This window comes from Acomys minous (assembly GCF_964271855.1).
Source record: "Acomys minous genome assembly, chromosome: 19".
In the NCBI taxonomy this organism is placed as follows: Eukaryota; Metazoa; Chordata; class Mammalia; order Rodentia; family Muridae; genus Acomys; species Acomys minous.
This window is the reverse complement of record NC_140499.1, coordinates 13,651,462-13,678,942: the sequence shown is the minus strand read 5'-3', so window position 1 is coordinate 13,678,942 and position 27,481 is coordinate 13,651,462. Positions and strand designations below refer to the sequence as shown.

The 27,481-nt window shown below is 42.5% G+C and overlaps 2 protein-coding genes across 2 annotated transcripts in view; one reads left to right on the top strand and one right to left on the bottom strand.

The window, feature by feature from the left end:
• Positions 1 to 18,644, bottom strand: part of LOC311590233 (uncharacterized protein) — a gene marked incomplete at its 5' end in the record, with an annotated part of 618,389 nt that extends 599,745 nt beyond the window's left edge. The window contains 3 exons of the mRNA XM_084769100.1: positions 1,970 to 2,058; positions 2,969 to 3,250; positions 18,625 to 18,644. Of these exons, the coding sequence (XP_084625226.1) occupies positions 1,970 to 2,058; positions 2,969 to 3,250; positions 18,625 to 18,644 (391 nt within the window). The remainder of the gene's footprint in view (positions 1 to 1,969; positions 2,059 to 2,968; positions 3,251 to 18,624) is intronic.
• Positions 18,645 to 18,654: 10 nt separating this feature from the next.
• On the top strand, positions 18,655 to 22,718 carry DNAJC19 (DnaJ heat shock protein family (Hsp40) member C19). Its single transcript, XM_084769803.1, has 6 exons — positions 18,655 to 18,809; positions 19,731 to 19,782; positions 19,858 to 19,931; positions 20,703 to 20,782; positions 21,194 to 21,264; positions 22,548 to 22,718. The coding sequence occupies exons 1-6, from the start codon at positions 18,807 to 18,809 to the stop codon at positions 22,616 to 22,618; spliced, it is 351 nt and encodes a 116-aa protein (XP_084625929.1). The 5' UTR covers positions 18,655 to 18,806; the 3' UTR covers positions 22,619 to 22,718.
• Positions 22,719 to 27,481: the final 4,763 nt, after the last annotated feature.

The following is a 27,481-nucleotide window of genomic DNA, read 5'->3' as shown; positions in this document are numbered from 1 at the left end:
AATTTGCATAACCAAATCACCTTTCCTCATCGGAGGCAAGCAACTTCAAAAATAACTCAAGTTTATTCGTCCTCTCGTCAGAGCATAAATACAAGCTCCTTTAAAAGAGCAAGGGCATGGCCAATTGCATGCTAAATTATGTCTGATATAAATATGTATCAAAGACAACTCCACAGTTGAGGTGGAAAAGAAGGATAAACTAATCCCAGCGTTTGTCAGTGGAGTTTGAAAATCAGTTCATCATATTAAACGTAGCTGCTGGTGTTTTTTACTTCTTGGCTTGCTTGCTATTATTATTTATTTCTAACCAGGGAAATAGTACTTGATCACAATAGTATCTCTTGCCCAAGAGAAAAAAAAGATATCTTTTACGGAAAACAACCTTCTCCCCAGAGATACCAATATGCTTCATTCCTACTTTAAAAAAAAAAATCCAAAAAACCAAAAACAAAACCAATGCACTTATACCAGAGGGGTGCTGATAGGATACAAATCACAGATGCATATTATACATTTACATCCATACTATAAGCTCGATCTCAGGTGCAAAAATCCACCTTAAACATGCAAAGCCTCAGTGATATCTTAGACCACTTAGGAAAGGCAGATTGTTATAAAGACTGCTACCTTATTAGAATATGCTTTTTTTTTTTACATCAGCCAGTCTGTCACATTCTAAATTTCTAAATCATCAAAGTATATCCCTGACATTTAAAAATTCCTATTTTCTAATGTGGCTTGATGTTTTATGTATAAAGTTTAATAATTTAGTATTGTCAACTGAAGACATGTGCCTATTTCCTACAGAACGCAAAGTTTGAACCCTGGCTTAAACAGTCCTCGTTAAACACTGCATTGAACACACTCTTTATACTAATAAGAGGAAAAGCAAATCACATATTAAGACTTATTGAGAGTTTCCCTCCCTTCAGTAGAGGCTGTTACTTGAGAAATTTGCTTATTAAAAGAGGGGAAACCTTACAAGGTGGAAAAATTTTAAGCTTTATTCCTAACATTCAATTATTGCCCCAACCAGTTTTTCTTTCTTTCTTTCTTTTTTTTTTTTTTTTTTTTTTTTTTTTTTTTGAGTGGTACAAACTATTAATTTACAAATATGGAGCCTTTCTCAATGGCACGATTCCAAAAGGCACCAGGTGCCTGATTGTATTCAAAAGCACAACCCAGGGTACACTTAGCACGGTAAATACACAAAGGAAAAGCCAACTGAATTCCGATGTTGTTTCAAACCTATCTGCAATCAATTATTTTCACAACTAAACGTCAATTTCACCTACAAATGGGAAAGGTTTTCTGCGGGTATAAGACACGCAACAGGCAATGCTCCTCCGAGCAACCCCACTCCTCTCCGTAATCTCAAGACCTGGAATGGAAAGGCAAAGTTACGGAGGAGAGATTTCAGTTCTTATTATTTTCCAGTTTTTCTGTGTAAGCAGCAGTCCCTAAGAGGATCAGCCGTATTCCATGTCATCAGCGTTTTCTGAGTGCCATGTTTAAGTACTTCTCTGAAGATGCGTGAGTGCGCATGTAGATGGAAGGGTTATGAATATCAATAAACCCAAGGGTCCAACTGCAAACGTTATCATTTTCCAAAATGCATTTTCTTAGAAACAGCTAAAGGATACTGGAATTTTGCTTTCCGGGTGCAAATACCAAAATATGCACTAAAGACTTTACCATGCGATAGGCTAAAGAAGAGGAAAATCATCAAGTCGCCCCCAATTCAGAACAACAAAAGGTCACTTCGTGCTGCAGCCTAACTGGATGGCTCCAACCCTCAAAACAAAAGTCGTTGCTGTTTCCCCTTGGTTTCTTCTGTGGAAGAAGGGAGCTAGGAAAGTCAGGCTGGTGTACAACAACGAGTCTAAACTTTCCAGACTGAGGTCTGCCTGCCCTTGAGGGTTCACCTTTATCTCCCCTGAAAAATGCCAATATAAAAATTCTAAAATACCTTCATAAGCCCCAAGGAAAGCCTGTGGACAGAGAGATGATGTGATAGCTTCCTTCCTTCCTCTCCTCAGCCGTTTCTCCTCTGTGCGGCTGAAAGCAAATGCAGGGAGAGTCAGCCGCATATTTAATTAGAAGCAAGCTGCCTCACTATCAGTGAGAGGATCTACCTCTCCAATCTCTTGTGAGTCAATCTTTCCCATCTCTGATTTTCTTTTATATTTATGCTAGAATATTTAATTGTAGACAAAAGGTTACTCTGGCTGTATTCACTGCACAGAGGCACAATAATCTGCTTTAAAAGGCTTGACATTTCAGGCTTTTCAAAAAGGCTGAAAAAATTATATCCCTGCTTTTGTTAATCAATGAAGTAGAACTCTCCTGAACAAAAGAATTAAATTGCTTGGTTGGTTTAATAAAACCAACAGAAATAGCTGCTTCCTCTGGGTTTTATTGTGTAGGCATGGCACACGCACCCAGCACTGTAATTCCATATGATTCAGGGCAAAACTCTAATTTCTGCACACAGTTGGGTTTTTAAATCCTATTCAGACCCTATCCATTCTGGCTGGCTCTCCAAGGCCAGCACTTTTATCATTAAACTTGACTCTTTTTCTAAAGGGTGGCAACCATATAGCAATTTTATTTTTGTTCCTATGCCTGTAACCCTTTGAAAAATGTCCATTAAAATGCATTAATCTATATATTACCTTTTTGTTTTCTTCAGTCTGGAGCTAACGGTTTTACACATCGTTCCAGCTATTTAATTGGGGGAAAAATGAATTGAGGGGAACAAACAAGTGACAGACCTTAGATGTGAACATATAAAATAGTACCTTAAAAAAAACACCCCAAGATCAAACCAGGGCATAACAGTTTTGTTACATTCATACGTGCAGGCTAGGTTTGCAAGGAATACTGGGTGTATTTTGGCAAAAGACTTCAAAACTTCCAGGATAACCAGGGTGACTGCAAAAGATGAGAGAAACACCCATTCCTTTACCTCATCACGAGGCAGGTCACAGTTTTACTGAGAAGCCACAGGAAGACTGTCAAGGGAGGGAGCCCTTTCTGAAACGGGTCCTTTTGTTCTGTCTGTGTCAAACACACTGAGGAAGAAACGCGTTCTTGCAGGGTTCTGTGTGGAGGCTCCTCAGAGTTCAGATGGTGCGGGGCACAGTCTCTGGTGGTGGCAATTTTGGAGGCTGTGGAAGGCAGAGCAGGGAAAGGAAGCACTGGGTGGACCAGCCATTTCTCCCCATCTTCAAGCTTTACACGTTTAGAGCTACAGAGGCATTTTCCCAAGATAATAACGGAGATAAAAAGCCAAGAGCCATATTTATGCCAGACAAATTGCCTAATGCTGCTTCTGACTTCACAGTCCTGGGGCTGAAGGTCACCCAGAGGTCATCCAATCCAGCACCCTATTGGTTTTGTCAGCACCCCTAAGGGGATAATGAATGGCTACCACAAACCTAGCCCTAGTAAGTGCTCAATAAATGGAAGCCACCATTGTCCTCACAACCCCCTGTCTAATCCATTTCACATTGGCAGGGATTCCCAATAGCTGGCCTCGTTGCCAATCAGTAGAGCAGCCACTTGCTCAGCTGGAGGCGCTGGTTTCCTCTCACAAAGATGTACGTGGCTGCAAACATGGGATGGGGGGCATTACCTATCTCAGACTTGTAAAAACTACATCTCTCCTCACACATTTCCAGTCTCCGGCACAACAGATGAGGTTTAAGCTACTTGTTAAGTTACGGCAAAGCGCCAGCTCTCCTCATGAGAGCAAGCCCCATCCCCCACCCTCTACTCCCCCATCCCACCCCCACCGTGTGTGTGTGTGTGTGTGTGTGTGTGTGTGTGTGTGTGTGTGTTCAGCTCTACCTCCAAATTCAGCTCACCATCAGGCTACCGCCCTTCTCTGGAATAAGGCCGCAAGGCCTGTAGCCAGTGGGAGAAAGGGCCAGTCCTGTCCTCAGGCCAAGTTCCCCACCTCTAACGCAGGGTGGAAGGAACATGGAAAGAAATGATGGTCAAGGCTGTGCTGAGAAACACTGATGGAGCCCAGCCAGTACCTACGCTCCCCAGCACCTCCCCATGGGGTCCAAAGGAGGCCCACAAAAAAGGACAGTTTACTGGCCTGGCTGCTTTAACACCTGGGGCACCCAGATGAGATCCATTTGTTAGCCCAGTCAGCTTGGAAGAATTTGTTGAGATTCTAGCTCTTATACATACGCTTTTTCTGCAAATTTATTTTCTTTTTAATTGTGTGTTTGCATGCTTGTCTGCTGGGGATGTGTGCATGTAAGTGCAGTGCCCACGGAGGCCAGATCCCCTGACACTGGAGCTGGAAGTCAATTGATATGAGTCCTGGGAACTGAACTCAGGTCCTCTGCAGAAGCTCAACATGAGCTTACCCACTGAGCCATCACTCCAGCCCCAAATGTTACACAGGTACCAGCTGTAGGAGAGTGTGTGTGTGTGTGAGAGAGAGAGAGAGCGAGAGAGAGAGCATGCGTGGGGAGCCCACAGGTCAATCTCGGAGGCCATTTCTCAGGTACCCTGAGCCAGTCCCAGTTTTGAGACAGGATCTTTTACTGGGTCCTGGAGCTTGCCAAGTCCACTAAGCTAACTGACTGGTGAACACCAGGAATCTGGTTACCTCCACCTCCCCACTGCTGGGATTAAATACACATGTCAGCATGCCTAGCTTTTGACATGGGTTCCGGAGACAGAAGGCAGATCCTCAGGCTTATGTGGCAGGCACTTTGCCAAATGAGCCAGCTCCCCTGACTTAGCCCGAGGGCCGTGATTTCCCCCGTGGGCGTGTCTAAGTCAAAGGATAACTTATCGGAGTCAGTTTTCTCCTGCCACCAAGTAGGTTCATGGCATTGAACTCAGGTCCTCAGGCTTGGCAGATGGAGCCTTTAGCCACAGAGCCATCACTTAGCCCCTAGAAGAGCGCCTTGCTCTTGAGCTCACCTGTTTACTTTATGGCCTCAGTTCTTTGGCATTACAAAAGTCATTGTGTGAACTGTGTAGGGCCTGCTCACAGTCAAGCAGGACAGGAGACATGCTGTCCGCAAGCCACATGCCCAACAGAAGCCTAGTCCATGCTGTAAGTTCTATGTCTGGAAATTCTATTGGGTCCTTTTATTTCTTCAGTTTCTTTGTTGGTCATCTATGTGGTTCTCCCTAGATCACTGAGTGTTCGTATAGAACATGTAATTGACATTTCTGGTCTTGTCAACTGATTTTTATCATTTCTAGCCACATCTCAGTTGATTTTCTTCTTTCTATGGCTCCTGCTTATCTGAAATTTTTTCTGTATCTGGTGATGGTGTGAGACATCGTTGGTTTTACCCTCTAGAAACAGTTTTGTGACATGCTGGACTTCGTTGTCTACCTTTAAAGAGTACTGTGTTCATCCCAAGGCTCAGTGAAGCCCCTCAGAGGTGACCTTTCTTGAGGACAATTCAGAGAGGTCTTTATTCTAAACTGATCAGCTGGTCCTTGAAATGGCTATAAAGAAAGAGACAGTGTGTGGTTTGTTGTGTTAGCAGTTGCAAGGGTACTGAAACATTCCACCAAGGCGGGGTTCTCCATGCAGAAGAAAAGTCTGAGTGAGGAGACCATGAGGAAAACCCCAATAGGCTGTCGTCTTCTATGTGGAACAGGGTGGCATGTCTGTTTGATGAGTAGTACTCAGTGTGTGAGTACAGAGATGCCTGTATCCAAGGTCAAGATGGCTGCTCAATGGGGCCACTGCTGGGTACAGTGACCATGTGTCTAAGGCCAATATGGCTGCTGAGGGGAACCACTGCTCTATACAATGACCATGTGTTTAAGGCCAAGGTGGCTGCTCAGTGGGGCCACTGCTGTGTACAGTGACCATCAATCTATGGCCAAGATGTGCCAAAGGCTAGGGATTTTGCTTGTGTAAAAGGCTGAAACTAAGTTAATGTCATGCTGATTCTTAGAGTTGGAAGGATACAAGAAAAATTACCAGTTAAATCTGTGCTAAGTAGGGGCTGGAGAGATGGCTCAGATGTTAAGAGCACTGGCTGCTCTTCCAAAGATCCTGAGTTCAATTCCCAGGAACCACTTGGTGTCTTACAACCATCTATAATGAGATCTGGTGCCCTCTTCTGGTCTACATGCAGGCAAAATACTGTATATATATGATAAATAAGTAAATAAATATTTTTTTAATCTGTGCTAAATAGGCCTTCCTGAATTGAGAAACTTAGAACCCATATGTGATAGTAAGGAAAGGAAAAAAATAAGATACAGATGATGATGACGATGGCAGCGGCAGTGGTGATGGTGGTAAAAACTAAGCATAAAAACGATCAGCGTTTGATGCTTGGTTCACAGTGTCAGAGAAGACTTCATCCATACAAGAGTTGACAAAGAACAAACAGTCAAAACACTATGAATGTAACATTTATATAATTCCTGATTGTTTTGTGGTTCTTCTTGCTGTAGGTAGCTTATTGTGTATGTGTATGTGTGTATGTGTGTGTGTGTGTGTGTGTGTGTGTGTGTGTGTGTGTGTGTGTGTATACGTATATATATTTGAAAAAAAGGCAACTGTATCAGGAACCCTGGGGCCTGGTAGAAGCTTTAGTACCTTTGGTATGTCCTATATCAGGACATGATCTTTGTAAAGTGAGATAGGTTTCTGCAGACCAGAATTACTTAAGTCAATATAGATACAAGCTAGCTCTGTATGGCGCTAACACAAGTGAAAACAGATACAAAGAAAAAAGCCAAACATGTCACTGGGAGACTAGTGTGGGCAGGTTTTTCAGCAAGCCATACTCCCTAGGAGATGAGCATATAAGATCTCAATCTGCTGCTGGTGAATCTTTGGAAGAGCTTCAGGAATGGCAAAGAGTCTACCACAGTGGTAAAACGCAAGAAGCTGGGGAAATGGCAGGTGAGTCCGACTGCACCTTCCATAGAGCACTGGTTCCCAGCCTTCCTAACGCCATGCCTCGTGTTGTGGTGACCCCAACCATAAAATTGTCTCATTACTACTTCATAACTCTGATTTTACTACTGTTGTGAATCATACTGTATGATTCACAGGATGTCTAATATGTGACCCTTGTGAAAGAGTCATTCGACTCCAAAGGGGTCATGACCCATAGGCTATGAACTGATGTCATGGAGGTAGGAGGTCCCCACTAGTGAGAACCTTTCCAGCCCCTTCTCCAACAGTGACCAGAGGCATATGGGGATCTTGAAGGGGGACCGAAAGTCCCAGGTTAAACTGTAAATGTCTTCTGTTCATATTTTAAAAATATTTAGTGTCTGGAGAGGCTGCTCAGTGGTTAAGCACTTGCTGATCTTGCAGAGAACCTTGGGGTTCAGTTCCCAGCACCCACATGGTGGCTCACCATCATCCAAAACTCAGTCGATACAATGCATTCTTCTGAACTCCGTGGATCTCATGCACCCACATTCTGCCCATAGAGACATGAAAGAATAAAATATACATTAGATATATATGATGATTCCGTGGATGCTAGAAGCAGGCACACCTCAGTTCCAGGAGTCCCCAAAAGTACCAAAAGAAACAAGCATCTTATCTTTTCTTCCAGTATGGGGTTTATTATTGTAAGAGAAAGAGCCTTTTTATTTAGATAAAAATGCGTAATTGTTGGGAGTTGGTCAGCTGCTATTAATTGTAATGCTAATAACTGGCCCCCAAAATCTGGAGGTGACCCAGATGAGCACATTATTATGTACAGCAAGTGATGCTGTGTAAACTTTACTCACCAATATTCTCTGATTGGTTAAGTAAAGTAACTGACAGCCTGTAGCTGGGCAGAAGGAAAGTAGGTGGGGCTTAGGTTCCCGGGCTTGGGGGTCAGAGGGACCAAAGGGGGAGAAGAAGATGTAACAGGAGAGGATGCTGGAGAGAAGGAAGTCACCATGGGGCATGAGCACATGGTCCTGAGGGCTGGCCTGATGGAACAGAAGCAGTCCAGGTAGGAACAATTATGGCGAGTAACTTGGGAAGTAGCAAAATAGTTTAGAGGGTTGCTACCTGCCCAGCTATAGTGTTTAAAGCTTATTATAAATCTAGAAGGTCCTGTCTCGATTACTTGGGAAACTAGCTGCAATAGAGAAGGCATCTAGAATCTACTATCCCTCCCACAACAGTTAGTAAACATTTATGTAGAGTACAGGCAAATGAGATTAAGCCTGATGAGGGGTGGGCAGCTGTTTCCTCCCAGTAAACTATGTGCATTTCTCTTCTGGCACATAACCTGATAACCCAGCGAAAGAAACAGGTGCTGGCATAGACAAAGAGATGAGTGACTATCCCTCCATTGACCTAGGCTAGACTAAGCAGCTAGCACAGGCTACATTAAATTCATGAGGGTAAAGGATAAACAGAGGTCCCATATAAATACTCCAGGATAAAACAGCCAGATAATCAACACCAATAAGCAAAATATTTTTATGTTGGATTAGACCTTGCTAAGACTTCAGCCTTCTTCTTAGCAGTAAATGTCTATGATCACCTAACACTTGCTCAGAACAAATGACAAAAAACTTTCACAGTGCTTCACCAAAGTTATCTTCGTGATCCCACCACAGTTCCTTAGGGATGATGGTTCAGGACATTGCATTATTGTCCTGTCCACTCTGTAAAGAGATTTCTACATTTTCTACAGTCCAGGACCCCCTGCCCAGGGGCTGCTGCCGCCTGTGCTTTCTATGGGTCTTCCCACCAATTAAAAGAATCCCCACACGCATGCCCAATGTCTTAGAGTTCAATGGCTGTGATAAAAACATCAGAACCAAAAGCAACCTGGGAAGGAAAGACTGTATTTCAGCTCACAGCTGGTATGTAGTCCACCATCCAGGGAAGTCAGGGCAGAACCTCAAGGCAGGAACCTGGAAACAGGTACTGATGCAGAGGACACGAAAGGATGCTGCTTACTGCCTTACTCTCAATAGCTTGCTCAGCCTGATTTCTTATAGCACCCATACCATAGGCCTAGGAGTGGTACTACCCACAAAAGGCTGGGCACTCTCACATCCATTACTAATTAAGAAAATGCCCACAGGCCGAGCATGGTGGCACATGCCTTTAATTCTAGCACTTGGGAGGCAGAGGCAGGCAGATCGCTGTGAGTTCAAGGCCAGACTAGTCTACAAGGTGAGTCCAGGACAGCTATGGCTAGAGAAACCCTGTCTCAAAAGAAAGAAAGAAACAAAGAAAGAAAGAGAAAATGCCTACAGGCCAATCTTGTGTGAACATTTTCCCAAATGAGATTCTCTCTTCCCAAATGACTCTAGCCTATGTCAAATTGACATAAAAATGCGCCAGCATACCCAGAGACCTCTCTTGGTCCTCTTTGGTGATTCTAGCTTCCGTCAAGGTGCCTCTTAACACTAACCATCACATTGGACACTGTTTCTCTGAGCCCTCTCAGCTTTGTCACAAATATATTTTATTACCTTTTTCTAGATACCAACTAAATACATTTACAACCCACTATATATCCACATGGTCCCAAAATTCCAGTTCAAATACCTCTGCCAGAATTTAAGAATTTTGACACCAACTTTACCTCTTATGAGGTAATCTTCAATTATTTATTGATTAATTTGATGTTTTAATACATGCACTTGTTAAGAGGTTGGTACAATCAAGCTAAATAATGTATCTATCAAGTAACCTGGAGCTGGGCGTGGTAGTACACTCCTTTAATCCCAGCACTCTGGAGGCAAAGGCAGGATTGATGTGAGTTCTCAGCCAGCCTGATCTAGAGAGTTCTAGGACAGCCAGGGCAACACAGAGAAACCTTGTTTTGAAAAACAAAACAAAAAACAAAAAGTAACATGGATATCACAAATGTGTTGAAAACACACACACAATTCACTCTTGAATTAATTACTTCTCTGTTGCTGTGATAAAATACCATTACCAAAGTAACTTATAGAAGAAATAATTTATTTGGGCTTACAGTTCCATCACAGTGGAGGATCTGAAAGCTTAGCAAGCACAGCATCAACAGCAAACACAAAGCAGAGAAAGCAAACAGGAAGTAGGGCAAGGCTTTAAATCCCCAAGTTCTGCCCCCATTGATACACATCCTCCAGCAAGGGCACGCCTCCTAAACCTCCCCAGACAACACTCACAACCTTGGCTTAAATATTCAAGCGCCTGAGACCATGAGAGATATCTCATCCAAACCACAGCTGTCTTAGCAAGTGTCCAGTATGCTGCAGAGTACTGGAAGCCACAGTCCCCATAGCACACACTGCACTCCCGAAACCTTTCCATCTTCTGTAACTGAAACTGGACCCACGAACAGCATCTCCCCATGTCACTTGCTGCAGCCCCTGGGGGCCACCCTTCTGCTCCCTGCTTTGGTAACAGTGATAGCATGCAGCACTAGTCTTGCCTCTGTCTGACCGCTTAATGTAATGTCCTCAAGGGTCACCCACATTACCTCATGTAGCAGGGGTGCACTCAGCCGTCATTTGTAGGGATTAGTGGTTCCCCCCTTTCTTTCTCCATCCCTCCTTCCTTCTTTCCCTGTATGTGTTTGTGGCAGAGAGAGAGAGAGAGAGAGAGAGAGAGAGAGAGAGAGAGAGAGAGAGAGAGATTTCTTTCTTCTTTGTCATTCAGCTACAGAGACACCGGTATAGTTTTTTTTTCCCAACATCACGGTCACTGTGCTGCCGTAACACTAAGCATGATGGTGCTTCCAAATGCTGTCATAATTTCCTGTGGATATATACATCTAGCAGTAGGAATGATGGGTCATGTGGCAGTTCAGTGTGTAACTTTTGAGGAACCTCTATGCAGTTTCTTTTATAATCCCACTGACAGTATACAAGAGATTGAGGTACTCTCCACCAGTTTTGGCTGCATCTCTCTAACTATAAGTAACAGTGAACATCCTTTCATGTATCTACTAGCCATTTATATCTTTGGAAAAATACCTATTCAGGTCCTTTGCCTGTTTTTATATCAGGTTATTTGTTGTTGCAGTAGTTGTTTGAATTTCATATACAGACTAGATATTAACTTCTAAAAATAGCCCACTTTTGCTGATACAACAAAATACTTGAGCTTGCAATTTTTAAGAAAAGGAGTTCATTTAGTTCACTGTTTTGGAGGCTTTTGTTCATTTTCGACAAGATCTGCTTTACAAAGGCTGGCCCCAAACTCATAGCCATCTTCCTGCCTCAACATCCCAATGTACCACTGTGAAAAGCTAAGCTATGGTTTTAAAGCTGGTAATCCATCAAAATGTATTTATTTATTCTGTATACAATGTTGTGTCTGCGTGTAGATCTGATTACCAGAAGAGGGCACCAGGTCTCATTATAGACGGTTGTAAGCCACCATGTGGTTTCTGGGAATTGAACTCAGGACTTCTGGAAGAGCAGCCAGTGCTCTTAACCTTTGAGCTGCCTCTCTAGCCCATAGCAATCCACTCTTGAAAAAATGAATCAGAGCCCTTCTCAATTGTGTTAGGTCCCCCCGAGGGTGTTGTCATCAACAACTTAGTTATGTCATACTGACTTCCACCTCTTAAAGGTCTCACACTGGGAACCAGTCTTGTAGCACATAAATCTTTGGGGGACACAAACCATATCCGGTCATAGCCAGACTCAGATCAGCACTGTGCCCTGACCCTTGGGCTGTTCCTTACTGCTGATCTTTGGTGTCATCCTCACTCCCTACTTGTGTTTTGCTTGCTGTGTTTGGAGACTACACCTGACGCCTCGCTGCCCAGAACATCAAGGAGCTCTCCCTCTTCCTTTCCTATTGGCAGTTCTGCATATCAGGGTCTTAGCTCTGCTTTTAATCACTTTGAACCCATTTTTTACTATCCCCTGTAGAACTGGCTTATTAGTTAAACATTTCCCTTAGTCTGTTTTTAAGCATGGAGAGTTTTTATTTCTCCTTAATTCTAATGAATATTTTCGCTGGGTCTAATAGTCTGGGTTGATGTCGTGGTCTTTCAGAGTTTGGACTACATCTTTCTAAATCCTTCTGGCTTTAAAGATTTCTGTTGGATAATAAGGTGCTATGCTAATTAAAGTGACTTAACCTTTCTCTCATACAGCCTTCAAGAGCCTTTCTTTATTCTGTTTTTAATGCTGTAACTAAAATACGTCATAGAGAATTCCTTTTGTGGTCCTGCCTATTTGGTGTCTATAGGTCCTGTCTATTTGGTGTCTATAGGCTTCCTGTGCCTGGATGGGCATGTCTTTCTCTAGATTTGCGGAGTTTTCTTCTGTGATTTTGCTGAAGATATTTTCTATGTCTTCACTGTGGCACTCTTTTCCTTCTTCTATGTCAGTGGCTAGAAGGTAGGGTCTTTGCATAGTGATCCAAGTGTCCCATGTCCCATTCTTCTTGCTTTTCTTTTCTCATTGGTATATACTGAGTAATCCAATTCTTCTCTTTTCCTTTCATCTATGTTTTTTACATGATCCACTAAGTTGCTGAGGCTTTCCACTGTAGGTTTTATTTGGCTTGTTTAGTTTGTTTGTTTGGTTTGTTTGTTTGTTTTTGTTTCTCTGTTTTATCCCTGGCTGTCCTGGAACTCACAGAGATCCTCCTGCCTCTGCCTCCCAACTGCTGGGATTACAGGTGTGCGCCAACACTGCCCAGATGGCTTTTTTAGTTTTTTCAGTTTGGGTTTCCTTCAGCAATTTGAACTCTATTTATGTCTTGGGTTTAACTATTTCACTTGTTTCTTGCCTTTGTTTTTCCCATGTTTATAATCACTCTTTTGAATTATGGAAATTATTTCATGTCATTTTCATTTAGGCCATTAGTATGTGGTTTTCATTTTTTAGAGGAGATATTTTTTTCATTTTTCATGTTTTTATATTTGTATTGGGATTTATGCATCTAGAGTCCACTAGTTCAGTTTTTCTTTCTTTTCCACTTATTCCACCATTCTTCTTTCAACAGAGGTCTTTACACTGTTCAGGAAGGAGCTGATTCATAGCAGAGCTGAGTTTCACATTTTCTGCTGGTTGTTTGAAATCTAGTGCCTTCAGCAGCTTGGCCATGGGCATGAAATACATTTCCCCTGGCACTGTGGACTGTTCTATAGACCAAATGGATTGACTGGAGTGGCCCAATCAGGGTCCTGACCGGGTTCGGCTTAGTGTCAAAGGGAATAAAATGGGCCAGGAGTAGGCACTGGTCTCTGTTGAGCAGCTAGAGGGGCTCTGGGGCAATCTGAATGAAGGGAGATGAAAAATGGGGTGAGAGCAGTCTATCTGGGTCTCTGGGCCACTTAGTAGAGCTGAAATCTTTGTACTTTTGCGTGCTGGTGTGTGCATGAGTGAGTGTGTGCGTGCATATGCTGTGTATATGCAGGTGCCCAGTGAGGCCAGAAGAGGGCATCATATTCCTTCCTCTGCCCATTTCCCCCAGGAGCTGTTGCTTTGGTCATGGTTAACAGAGAGCTCCATTTTCTGTTCAGTCTCTGGCCTCTAGTGCTGGGACTCTCTCTGCTTTGACTACCTGCTGCTTGCTGCCTACAAGCTAATCATTGCTGCCACAACCCTCAGTATTCACTCCAAGGGGGTGAGACTCAGTAAGCCTCTTGGGACATGTCCCCATCACCAAGGAGAACACAAATTCACTACATCTTACCTTTTCTGGTAGAAGAAGTTCAAGGCCGGCACTGTGTTTCATGGCCCTGAGCTGTGGAGCTGGAAGAGGGCATGTGCCTACGCATTCCGTGTACGTGCACGTCGATCCCCTTTTCTCTTCTAGTCTCCTGGGCTCTTACAAAGGAACTCTCACCTGCCAGTGACCATCAGAGTTGGTATTCCTGTGGGGAACAAGGACTAAAATCCATTCTATTTTGCTGGTATCATTCCTACATTTTAACACAATTGTGATTCCATTTCTATTTGTCAAAGTTGTAGCTAATCTTCTTTTAAAATACCTTTCTTTAAAATTATATATTTATATGATGTTTACATAATTGTATTATACATTAACTTTTTATGTAATTATATATTATTTTATATACTATTTATATAATTATATTTAAATTTTATTTTATTTAAAAATTGAGAATTGACAAGAATTTTTCAGGCTGGAGTGTATCAGTGGTAGAGTATTTATCTGGCACATGTGAAGCCTTAGTTTCAATCCCCGGTATTGTGAAGAAAAATGAGAAGGAAGGACAGAGGACGAGGAAGAGGAGACAGTGAAGGAAGAAGGAGAAGAGGGCAAAAGAGTAGGAAGAGAAGAAGGGGGAAGGAAAAAGAAGAGGAGGAAATAATAACAGTGGTCAAGAAAGGAACCATTTCACCATCTTCCTTTACAAATGAACAGGCTTGGAGGCAGAAGAGCAGCTCAGTCATCACTGCCCAGTGCATCACGACAACAGAAGGCTGCCAACCCAGCTCTATTCATTGCAACCACTGAAAAATACCGAGCCGACGGGAACCTCCCCTTGACAGTAAAGCTATAACTGAGCTGCCTATTGCTCCCAAGGCGATTCCCAGATGCTGCTGGTGTCTCATTCTGTAAGGACAGCAAACAGCGGCACACGTTGTTGGACCGCACAGCCAGATCTGAGGACTGGCAACCCTGGAGCCGCCTGACTCGAATCAGCTGGCAGTATGTCAGCCAGTAAAAACAGAGTCACGTAAGGATGCACACAGATCTTGGTGATGCTTAAATGCACTTAGGAGAGAAAAGTGAAATTTGGACCCATCATCTTTGGCAGCATTCCTTTAAGATAACACAGAAAAGCCTCGGTGACCATGGAAATTAGAGCTGTGTGCCCAACAAGTAAGAGGTACTGTGGACAAAGGGAGCTGGTGACAGAATAGCAAGCAGTCACAGCCTCTGTACACCAATCAGGGCTTTAATGAAACATTTGGGATTCCATGGAATAGGTGAGACACTGGAGTGAAAAGTAAGACCAAACCATCTGTATCTTATGCAGGTGCAGATAAAACAGTATGCCCTGAGTGATTTATATTTAAATGTACATTTCAAAAATAATTACAATTTCCAAACAGCAGATGATAATTCTGTTCAATGCACAATCAAAAGAGAGATCTGTGTAGTTCACTAAACACTGATTTTTTTTTCCTTTTTTGTTTTTTTGTTTGGTTTTGGTTGTTTAGGAAAGTGAGTAAACAAAGTTCATCCCGCTGCGCAATCCAGAGCGCACTTGGACCTGTGGATTTCCAGCCTTGTTCTAATCATTCTAATCAGCCACCTAGAGCAGTCTGGCTTCTTCCTGGATTTGTTCCAAATGATTACAGGAAACCCAGCATCAACTCATGCCAAAAGATGTTCCTCTCCAGAAACAGGCCAGGGCGAAAAAGGAGACTTCTCCTCACTGTCATGCCTCTTACCAGACATCTCAGGCCAGTCTAATATCGATCAAATGACACATCATTTTCCTGACCAAAATTCTCAATTTCAGCTACAGAAATAAGAGCATCATGACCTGGCACAAAAGTGAACAGACAGGGGCCATAGCTTTGCAAAGCAGACCAAACCTGCCACTAGAGATGACTCCTGGTTAGCATCGTGCTAGAGGCAGTTTCTTAGAAAGATGATATTTACTTCTGTTATTGTTTCTTTGCTTATAAACCACGCAAACAATCAGTTGGAAGTATTCAGTTAGCTGCTTCCATGGGATGAGGCCCTGCTTTAAACAGTAAGGAAGCAAAGCCAAGAGCAGTTCTTACAAATAGCCGTCACTCAGCCAGGCAGCAAGAGTCAGCAATGGCCACAAGGAAAATGTATTCTTTAAGAAGCTGACTGTACATTTTCATTTTCTCTCATTTTTTAAATTTTGCAAGTCGCTCAGGTGAGAAACTACCCAGACCTTACATGTCCAGCCTCTAGAATTTAAAGAAAAACATTTTTCTTCCATAAACATCCCTTCTTGTGGAAATTTGTTACATTTGTCTCAGAGAACAGCAACAGCGAAGTCACACACTCACTAGAACTCTCCTCACAAGGCAGTTTCTGCACTTTCACCTTAACCGTTACCGTTTAACAAGTAAAGCGCTGTCTCCACAAGCCACACTTGAGACACCACTCACATGTGTGCAAATGATGGAGCCCACTTGCCTAATGTCGAACAGAAAAGGAACAAAAGGATCAAAACTGAAAAAACATAACCGACCCCCCCAAAAAAGAAAACCTAGGGCAAATCATGAATGACTTTGGCTTTGGATGTGACTCAAAGGCCCAGGCAACAACAATAACAAAGAACCAAAAAGCCGAACTATTGGGCTTTATAAAGTGTTTAGAATACCGTGCCTCAAAATACACTATCAGCAGGGTAAAAACACAACACACAGATGGGGGAAATATCAGCAAATCATATCATTGACAAGAGATGCCCAGAATACATAGAGAACTCCTGACTCTAAATAAATAAAAATCCCTACCCAAAATGGGCAAGGGCAAAGTAGTTGAAAAGTCATTTTCCCAAAGAGGCACATACATAGCCGGACATGGTGGCACATGCTTTTAATCCCAGCACTCGGGAAATAGAGGCAGGTGGATTGTTGTGAGTTCAAGGCCAGCCTGGTCTACAAAGTGAGTGTAGGACAGCCAGGGCTACACAGAGAAACCCTGTCTCAAAAAAAAAAAAAAAACAAACCAAAACAAAACAAAAAAACAAAGAGGCACATTAAAAAATGACACTACATAGTACTGACGAGGAGAAACTCAAGTCAAAAGTACAATGAGCTACCACCTCATAGTCATCAACAAGGCTACTGTGGGAACCAGGCCCGACTGGGCTGCCTACCTGTCTTGCTGTTGCATGTCCTGTTTTCAGCAGCTTCCATGTCTAAGCTTATGTTGGTTAGCTAGTCACGGTTACCACTCTGAGAACGCACCCCTCCCTTCCTTGGGATTTTTCCTCCTGTGCACAATCACCTCTTGAGGGATTTCACCTGTGAGTGGCATTCTTTTTTCTTTTTCCGTTTTCCTGCTTTGCTGCCTATAAAAAAAGGCTTTATGGACACCGAGTAAAGGCCGCCGCTCTCTTGGCATGAAGGACCCGCTGTTTTATTGTGTGTTAAATCCGCAGTCCCTCGCCCTTGACTTGGTACCGTGGTGGCGCAGGCGCCACAGGCTATTAAATAAAATACAGAAAATATCAAATATGGGCAAGGCTATAGATCGAGACTCTCATCCACCAACTACCTTCCTTTGCTGGAATGTAACAGCGACTGTACTGGTCACCTTTCCTCTGCTGTAGCAAAGTGACTGACAGAATTAACTCACACTGGGGGAAAAAAAAACTGGTTCACAGCCTTGGACTCACAATCCATAGTCATCTGGCTGCACTGTTTCTTGATGTGTGGAGAACCAGAACTTTGGGATGGGAAACACAGGTACTTACCAAGAAGCAGAGAGAGAAAGGGAGGGACTGGAGACCTGCTCTGCATAACTGCGGATTCAGCTAAGTCTCCATCACCTCCCACCAGTCCACAAAGCCAGGACCCAGGATCTGCTTAGAGCTCTCATGATCAGTTACCTCTCCAATGCCCTACCTCTAGCACATCCCTGCCATGAGGACCCAACACACACACACACACACACACACACACACACACACACACACACACACACACACACACGTGCATGAGCATAAGCCTCTGAGAGACAGTTTAGATTCAAACCGTGACAGGAAGTAAAACTATGTCACAGGATGCAGGCAGCTGAAATAAACGTCACAGCCTAATTCGTGTATCCACGCCCACATAAATGACATTCGCAAGAGCTACATCATAGAAATAACTCATGAACAAATGAAAACATAAGCAAAACAGGGGACAGTCACACAGTGGACCTCTGGCTACAAAGGGGAAAAACCTGGGGAGGCAGCAGCCAAAGACTGCCAAGATAAAATAGAATGGAGAGTCAGGAAATTTCATTCGCGAAGAATGGTTAGTTAAACTACCTTAATTTTCTAACTTCCCCTGAGATTATATATGACTTATATTTTCTCCCAACATAGAGCCTTTAATGCAGAAAGACACCTCCTAGCCTTTCATTCTGGTCAACTGCGTGGCTATTCTTGGGTCAACCAACCACAGGCTCTAGGCAATACAGGTACAAGCAGTTCTCTTAATTAGAAAAGCAGTAAGTCAGACTAAAACGGCGGGGGGTGGGGGGACGCACAGGTGGAGGGGGGAGCCGCGGGGAGGGTGGGGGTGGAGTGGGGTGGGCCGGGCGATGAAAACAGCAAAAGCTGTGTTCTTTAGAGAACAAATCCATGTAGCCTAAAGCAGACACCAGGAAAGGAGATGGAAAAATTAAGACAAGAAAAAAAAATCATTTTCCATATAGTTTCTGGTCTGATTATAGATCTACGTTACAAGCCAGAAGAAAGATGTCTCTGCAGGCCGTGAAGGTCAGTCTTGTTGCACAGAGAGAATACATGGAGTGGAAAACATTATGAGTCTATTCTCATCTGAAAAATACTATTTTCACAGGTGGGCGGAATAACCAATATAAAGCAAAGTTAGGGAGATACGTTTTAACAGGAAATCCCGTGTTAGGGCCCAGTACTAGACTTCCAAACCAGGGGCCCAGGGTACACAGCATGGCAAGTCCCACCCCTTTCCGACCTTTCAGTTAACCCTAGTTACCGTTCCTTTTTGCAGCACATTGTGCGACAGTATTCGACGCGTTTTACGGCGCCGCTGCCGTATTGCGCGCCACTGCTGGAATTGGCGGTGGTGCTGGCTCGGCCACCTCGTTCTGCACTTTGCACTGTGGCGGTGGGCTCGCGCTGGGATGAGCGCGCGGTGCCGGGCCGTGGAGTGGAGTCATGGTGAGTGGCCAGCGATGACGGGCTCCGAAAGGGCGCTAGCTGGCCTGGGCGGACACGGAGACAGACCTTTGCTCCGGCCTCCCGCTGGCTCCAGCTGACACCCTGGATCTTAAGCTGCAGGCAAATGTTTGCGCCTTCTGGGAGGTCGAGCTGTCCCCCCCTTTCCCCCCCTCCCCCCCCACACATACATACATACATACATACATACATACATACATACATACATACATACATACATACATACCCCTTACGGTGGAAATGCCTTACTGCAATCTTTCAGGGAGTCTGCAAGCACTGTTTCCTAATCCAGCAGAAATACTACTTCCACCAGTCTTTAGAATGAGGTTCAAGTGTCTGCGGGTTAAAAATCTTTTTGGCGTCTGAAAAATCGCCCTCTTACTGTTGTGGATAAGCAGGTTGACTTCCCCTTTCTTCTTAGCGGGGGGGGGGGGGGAATCTCACATCCTGATAATAAATTGTGTGTAAAAACTGCAGTGGTTTTTGTTGTTTGTTTTTGAAGTAAGAGTCTCACTCTGTAGTCCTGGCTGTCCCAGAATTTACGGAGGTTCACCTACCAATGTCTTCCAAGTGCTGGGATTAAATACAGGTCCGGTGCTGCACTCTGTAGTTCCAGCTCCTTAAGAAGCTAAGACAGAAGGCTCACAATTCATGACCAGCTTGGACAACTTGGCAAGACTCAACCTCAGAATAAAGTGGGACTTTCACAAAGGCTGGAGACGTAATTCTACCAGTATATAGTGCCTACCTGGGGTGTGTGACAGCCTAGGCTCCATCCCTAGTCCTCTCAAAAAAGGAGAAAGAACCCACCTTTCACTGAAACGAAGGTTGTAATGAATTTGGATACAGACTAGGTGGCAATTAGAGAAGTAACAATTTAACTCTTTTTCCTCTTATTACTAGGCCAGTACAGTGGTAGCAGTCGGACTGACCATCGCTGCAGCAGGATTTGCAGGTTTGTTTATGGTTTGGGGGGAGGAGGAGTAGACTGGTTATAGACTAATTTGTTTACTGTTACTTTTGGTTTTAGGCCGTTATGTTTTACAAGCCATGAAGCATGTGGAGCCTCAAGTAAAACAAGTTTTTCAGAGCCTACCAAAATCTGTAAGACTTTAACTTCTTTGCTAGGTATATTGCCTGTATCTGAAGCCTAGAGCTGCCCTGTAGTCTGAATTCCACAGGTCCATGAAGTTCAGTGGGGAGTTGCAAATCTTGCAGTGGTGCCACACTAGGAATTGGTTTTCACTTGAGAATTGAGGGTGGGTGACCTTCATGGGTTTAGTGCTACAAAGAGTAGCTAACAGGTAACTTTACTACACATCTGCTGTCACATAGATAGCAATGCATTAGTTATAACTGCATTGGAACATTATACCCACTTTGGTTAAGAAGGAATCTGAACTGTGCACGTAGCACACACAGCTGGTGCTACCCTGGACATTGAGGCCACATCATAGACAGTCTGGGCAGCAGCATAAGGCCTTAGTGTACATGATCTCAGCTAAGTTTAAGGTCTTGGTGGCATAATTTCCCCCCACGCTATCATGAAGTCTTACTCTTTTAGTGGCTGCCTTGAACCAGATGACCAGGTGTTCTCTTGGTAACTGTTGTTTTATTAGGACCAAGGTCTTATCTGGAACATGGATGAGAATGGCTTCATTCACTTCCTGTCTTATATCCTCAAGACAGTTCTAGTTTGGTTGGAATAAAAATGGATGTTTAATGACTGTTAAAATAGTTGGTTACCACTTATCAAGCTAAAATACCTTGGGAAATACACTTGTAGTTTTCTGAAATGTACTGTTTTTCTTTACTATTTACCAACATCCCAGTTAATGTCATTAATCTTTCCTTCCAACTCAATTTCCCTTCCAGGCCTTCAGTGGTGGGTACTATAGAGGTGGATTTGAAACCAAAATGACAAAACGGGAGGCAGCATTGATACTAGGTGTGAGGTAAGATTTCTTATTATTATGAGTAAGGTAATTCTTACTAGTATTTGAAAATTGCAATTGAGAATAAGGTAGTTACTGGGGATCTTGTTGCAAGAAGGCATTAACAGTGCTGGTCACTGGAGCCTGACACACCATCCACGAACATCTTCAAGCCTAACACTCTATTTAAGATTGGGACTGCCTGGTTTGTACTGATATGTTGTTCTTCTCAACTACACAGCTTTTATTTTGTAAGCACTTTTGGTTCTGATTTAGAAAATGCATTTTTTTTTCATGGAGCGAAGGTTATTAACAGCTTTTCCTGCTGTTTTGTTACTTTACTACTTCCTCGGTGATTAATTTGGCCCTTCTGCATAGTTCATGTGATTTTAAGTAAACTAAGTAACAAGTATGCTTTCCTTTTCAATTTAGTCCTACTGCCAATAAAGTAAAGATCAGGGATGCTCATCGAAGGATTATGCTCTTAAACCACCCAGACAAGGGTAAGTACTTGTCTCTTGAATGTGTTGGACTAATTGCTATTAATGGGATATCTAATTCTTGGTATTGTGACTAAATGTGCATGTAAGTATTCTCCCAGTGTGATTCACACTTAACATACTCCAGCACTCATGGGGCTGATGCAGCATCAAGGGCTAGCCTGGGCTACAGTGACCTTATAGTCTCAAATAACAAAGATATAGTCAACAGTTTTAAGGACTACTGTGACTTAGCAGTAATAATAAACATTCACACCACTTCTAGGGCCTGTATTTATGGTAAAATGCTTATCAATAATGAAGGTCACAAGCACTAGTAGATATTTTGGTTGTTTTGTTTTTATGAGTATCTTGCTATGTAGCTAAGGTTGGCCTAAACATCATGCCCAGCCTGCCTCAGCCCTAACTGCTGGGGTGTATGTACCCCAACTCTTGCCTGTGTTTTGAGTTTTGTTGTGGTCTATTTTTGAGTTTTGCTAATTTGTCCTTAGACTGATAAATAACCAAGTCTATGTTTTATTAATGAAAGCTCTAAGGGGCCTCCATTTATTGTGGACACTTGGAACAGATTACCTTTTTAGAAATCTGAGCTATATTTGCTCTTGATACACTTCAAAGTATCCTTAAATAGTAAAAGCAAGAGGTTTGACTTGCGCACAAATCTTTTTGCTTGTAGGAAAAAAAAAAAGATACTGACAGATTTAGAAAGGAGAATGTTTAATATATGACTTCACAGTGTACGGAATTCAGCTTGTATTACTCAGGGTGTTCTGTTCAGGGTGGTAGAGCCCATATATAAATTCCACCAGTATCCTCTTCATCTCTCTTTGATGGGCTTAGGTTAGGACCACACTGCTCCATCAGGTTTGTAAATAAGTGAATCTTGATGACATTAGAATGGGTCAGCTAATATTGAGAGAAAAACTGAACCAGAAATGGATGTAAAGCAGGTAAGTCTTTCCAACATAAGCTCAGAAACCTGTGGGGAGAACAGTGGGTTGTGTTCACAAGAGTAGGCGGAGTTTCAGAAGCATGTGTGGGAGGGGCTAGATCCTAGTTCATATTTTAAGATTTCTTAAAAATGGTAAAACTTGTATGGAAACACCTTCCCCACTGGTCAAATATTTTACTCTGCCTTGGTTATAGTATCATAGTTGCTTTTTAGAAAATGAAGATACTATTTCTGTTAAGCCCTGGGGTCCTTGAAGTTCAAGTAACTTTGGACAGACTTACAATCTGTGCTCTAAATTGTGTCTCCCCACCCCCCCACCCCCTTTCTCTTATAGGAGGATCTCCTTATATAGCAGCCAAAATCAATGAAGCTAAAGACTTACTAGAAGGACAAGCTAAAAAATAAAGTAAAAGTGATGACTTTTAAGTTCATCAGTCTTCGTATGTTTTGTAATAAAAAAAGCCACAGAGCTATAATTTGTGAATATGGCTTGGCATAAACTAAATCAATGTCTTGGTATATTTTGTTCAAAAATTTGAGAATTTCAAAATTACTACAGTATTAAGAGTTATTATTACAAAGAGATACACATTAGGATATAATCATTAGGATTGTGTTCATTACTTAGTAAAGAAATCTGATCCTGAGGCTGCTCTGCAGGGTTGGGCCTCGCTTGAGACCGTCCATGCAGTCAGAGGCAGGCAGTTCTTAGCTTGGGGAGGCCAGGCTCCTCCAGGCACAACTGGCCCAGGTGCTCCAGCACTGTATGTCTAACAGTGTCTTAGGGAGTTCTCTGGCAATTCACTTATTGTGGAGCTCATGCAGACCAGGCTGGCTTTGAACTCAGGTCCACTTGTCTCTGCCACAACCAGCTACATTAAAACTATAACAGAAGCTGAAATATTTCTAAGTGTTATTTAGCTAGTCCCTTAAAAATACTTTTTGTTCCTCTATTTTGATTTTCACATAATTCAGATTTAGTTGTTTAGTTGTTATGACCAGGCTTACAAAATAGAGAGCCAATTGTTACACATACCTTTAATCCCTACACTTGAAAAGTGCTTTTCATTTTCTACCTCAACTGTTAGTATTTTGTATGCTGTAAATCCCAGTAACTTTGGAGGTCAACATTAAAAAAAGGTAAAACCCTTAGCCAATGGTCCCCTGTGGCATTTATCCTGTCAGCACTTTAAACTGTCCTGACTTTCAGCTAATGAGAGGGCTTGCCAAAGGCAAACAAGGCATTTTAGTTTATTCAAACTCACTATGGCTTAATTTATATCCTGTATCCTTAAAGTTGAATGTGGTGAAAACTAGGCTCTGGAGATTTTGTGTCGCATTAATTTTGCCACCCCTCCCACTAGGGGAAAAAGGGAGGCCCAGATAAAGGTACAGTTCATTCTCATCCACAGCAGTGTGTGTTCTGTAAAGTCACTGACACTAAACCACCAAGTACAGGATTTGTTCCTAGGAGGGCAGGTTCTTATGAACCTCTAGACACACGCTTCCATTTGAACATTCCTAATACCGTTCTTGCTTCATACACAGTAAGGCTGGAAGCACTACAACCCAGCCTGGCAAATACAGCCTTTGTTTTGAGACCACAGCACTTCACCACTGTAATTCGGAGGATTAGAGAAATAAATACAATTGTCACATTAAAAGTCAGCAAAGCCTGTTGCATACTGATGCAGGTTTTATGTTAGCAAGCAGGTAAATGTACTTAAGGGATCCACAGATGAGCATCCAAGCAGTATGGCTCACCCTTTTGAACTAATAAAAAATTTCAAGATTACAAATGGCTCATACACTAAGCCCTGATGTTTGTCCACAGGGCCCAGGTGTGATTCCTAGCACCCACACAGCAGCTCATGACCACCTGTAACCAGCCCCAGGAAAGCCAGTAACATCTTTCAGCCCCCTTGAGGGCACAGCCTACACATGGTAGACATGCACACAGGCAAAACACCCATACATAGAAAACTAAGATTTTAAATGTTTCTATGAGCAAATAATGAGTTCTGGTTAACATTTAAAGGCAGACTTTTGATAAGTAGTACTGCAAAATGCCCACAAGCAGTCACCCAATAACTGCAAAAATGATTGAGCACTGTAGACAGAGGTCCTTTTGAGTGTCAAATGCTATGCATGCCTGTTCTAAGACAGGTGTCAAACCATCAAGAGCCAATCATTCTTTCGTAGTATTTTTATTCTCTAGGCTTACCTTTTCCAAGTTGCAGAATCCATATTTTATTGGAAACTACTAGGCAAAACATTTAAGTGTCACGTATTTAAAGGCTCCTAGGAGATGATCTGGAAAGGGGCCATCTTGGTTCTGTTTTCTAAAGTGCTAAAGCATTCTAAGTGCATCTCAACTACTGTGTTTCTCACAAAGAAACCAAAATTTAGTGAAGTAACTTGTCCCAAGAGATATAGAGCTGAGTGGGAAAACCTGACTTTTGTTGTTTTTTTCCAAGACAGGGTTTTCTCTTGTAGCCCTGGCTGTCATGGACTTTGCTTTGTAGATCAAGCTGGCCTAGAACTCAAGAGATCCACCTGCCTCCGCCTCCCTAATGCTGGGATTAAAGGAGTATACCACCATGTCTGGCAAAAATCTGATTGTTTTCAGTTCCAGCTCCTAACTTCTGTAGTTAAATTAACCTTTTACAGTTCTGATGTGATCATATAAGCATGTTTCTTGGTCATGCATGCTAAACATCCAGTTGGTGTGTTTACTCAGTTTTGCCATAAACTAGGCAAGCACTTGCCAGAATTTCTACCAAATACTGTAATGGAGACAAAGGGATAGGAGACCAACGGCAAAACAGCAGCCCGAGCTAGGGACCAGAGTCTTCTGACAGACAATAAGATGTAAGCCCAGATGCCAACCTTAAATGTTTTTCCTCAGGAGCCATCCAGTTTGGTTTTTTAGACAAGGTTTCAATGGGATCTAAGTCTTATTAAGCTGGGAGGAGGAGAACTAACCAGAGAACTCAAAACACTGTCTCCCCAGTGCTGGGATTCTGAGAATAAATACTCCAATACCTGACTTTAATATGGGATTTACACTCAACTCATGCTTTCAATACAAGTACTTTAAGCAAAGCATGGTGGCAAAATGTCTGTGATAGAGGCAGGCAGAGTCAACATTATTAGGGCAGAAGCCCTAACACATTGTTTCAAGAAAGTTTACTTTGGTAATGTCAAGTAGACCAAATAGTCCCTGAAAGACAATCATCTTTGACCACCATGGATTTTTAGCTTATTCTCTGGCCTTTGAGCATTCTCGAGAACTTAAAGAAGCAGTGATGCAAAAACTCATATTAACTATTCCAGAAGGCCCATGGTTCTATCTGACCCATCACACCCATAGATTCTGAACCACTGACAGGTAGGTAACAGGGGAAATCAAATGAGCTGCTGCTCAACAAGGGAAATCCCAGAGGCAGTAAATAGCTCAGTGGGTAAGCACACTGTGCAAGCCTGGAAAGCTCAGAGGATGGAATGAACATCTTCAAAGACATCCTCTGATTTTCAAGTGTGTCCCATGACACAAGTGTCCCACACTCACACAAAAAATAATTCAGGAAAACCTCTAAATCTGTGAACTGCCGTCCTTTGAATATGTCCTACCTTAAAACTTATATGACAGAGGCCGGGCGTGGTGGCGCACGCCTTTAATCCCAGCACTCGGGAGGCAGAGGCAGGCGGATTGCTGTGAGTTCGAGGCCAACCTGGTCTACAAAGTGAGTCCAGGACAGTCAAGGCTACACAGAGAAACCCTGTCTCGAAAAAAAAAACCAAAAAAAAACCAAAACAAAACAAAAAAAAACCTTATATGACAGATGATTAAAATGAAACAATGTTTCACCTCAAATTAACTTAGTAATTCTGGGCCAGGCCACAGAGAGGTCTCAGATATGACAAGTTACAGCACATCTTCTGGTGATAATGTATAAAGGTTGTTTTCTAATTCAGAAACTTGAGGTTAGATGCCATCACCCTTACAGTAGTTGTAAGAAATTTACAACTCTGCTCAAGTTTATGAATAGCACATAAGACAAATCACAGGCTATGCTTAAGAAATAATATGCTCAGTACAAGTAACCCTGAGTGCAGGAGACATCAATATCCACACTATTTAGAGTCACCTGTTGCCCCAGAGACGGGAGGCCAGTGCTTTTCCCAGTCACTGTGACCACAGGGATAGGCTGAGTCCTCTTATGGTGAATCTGGAACTTGTTAAAACAAGTGCTGCCACCACAGTTGTCCTTGATGGTAGAATTAATTTTTCCTAAAAGTAACAAGTCAAAGCAAGATGGCTCAACAGGTAAAGTGCTTGCTGCCAAGCCTGGCATCCTGAATTTACCCCACAACCCGCATAGAAGTCCAAAGAAATATAAGCTTTAGGTAATAAATATGAATTAGTTTATAACTAGTAGAAAATCTGTTTGTTAAAAATAGTCTCAAACTGTAAGATTAGTAAATAGAGCAATTTTAGAATTAAGATACGATCACCAGACTACAGAGAAAGTTAAGACTCTACCAAGTACCATGGCAGTGTAGCTGAAGCTCAATGATATCCTTGCTATTTAGGGCTGCCAGGAAGAAAGGACTGTTTTTTAAGTTTGTTTTTTTTTGTTTTAAGCCTAACTGGAAATGTTAGGGATGGACATACCCAACACACACCACTGTCAGTGCTTTCATACTCACAAGGCTATGAGGACATAAGGTTAAAATGTTACTCTAGATTCCTTACATTAACACAAGAGAGCAGCTAGTCTAGCCCTTTCTGATAATAGAAAACAACACAATGGCTCCTAATTATGTACTTTTATCTATAGCGTCTCAGATTTTTAAAGTAGTATTAGACATGGACTTTGGGCAATCATGGTCAGGCGTTCCTGTTCTCTCAGATACTCAGAAGGCTGAGCCAGGAGCATTAACAAGTCAAAGCCAACCCTGGTCAGCATCTAATAATTTTGCACAGCCAGGTGGGCGTGGTCCAGCACTGAAAGTTTAAAGCCACAACAAGGCTATAGATTTGTCTCCAAAATTTAAAAATGTTGACAATGTTGTCAAAGCACTTCATGCACAGGACTCTGCGTTTAGTCCCAGACATCACCAAAAATAATTTTTTTAAAAAAGGTATGATTTTATTACAAACTATATGTGTTTCCATCATCCAGTGTTGATGGCTAACACAAACTCCTTATTGAATTTCTAGTACATTTACTTTAAATGTATAATTAGGTTGATTTTTTAAAA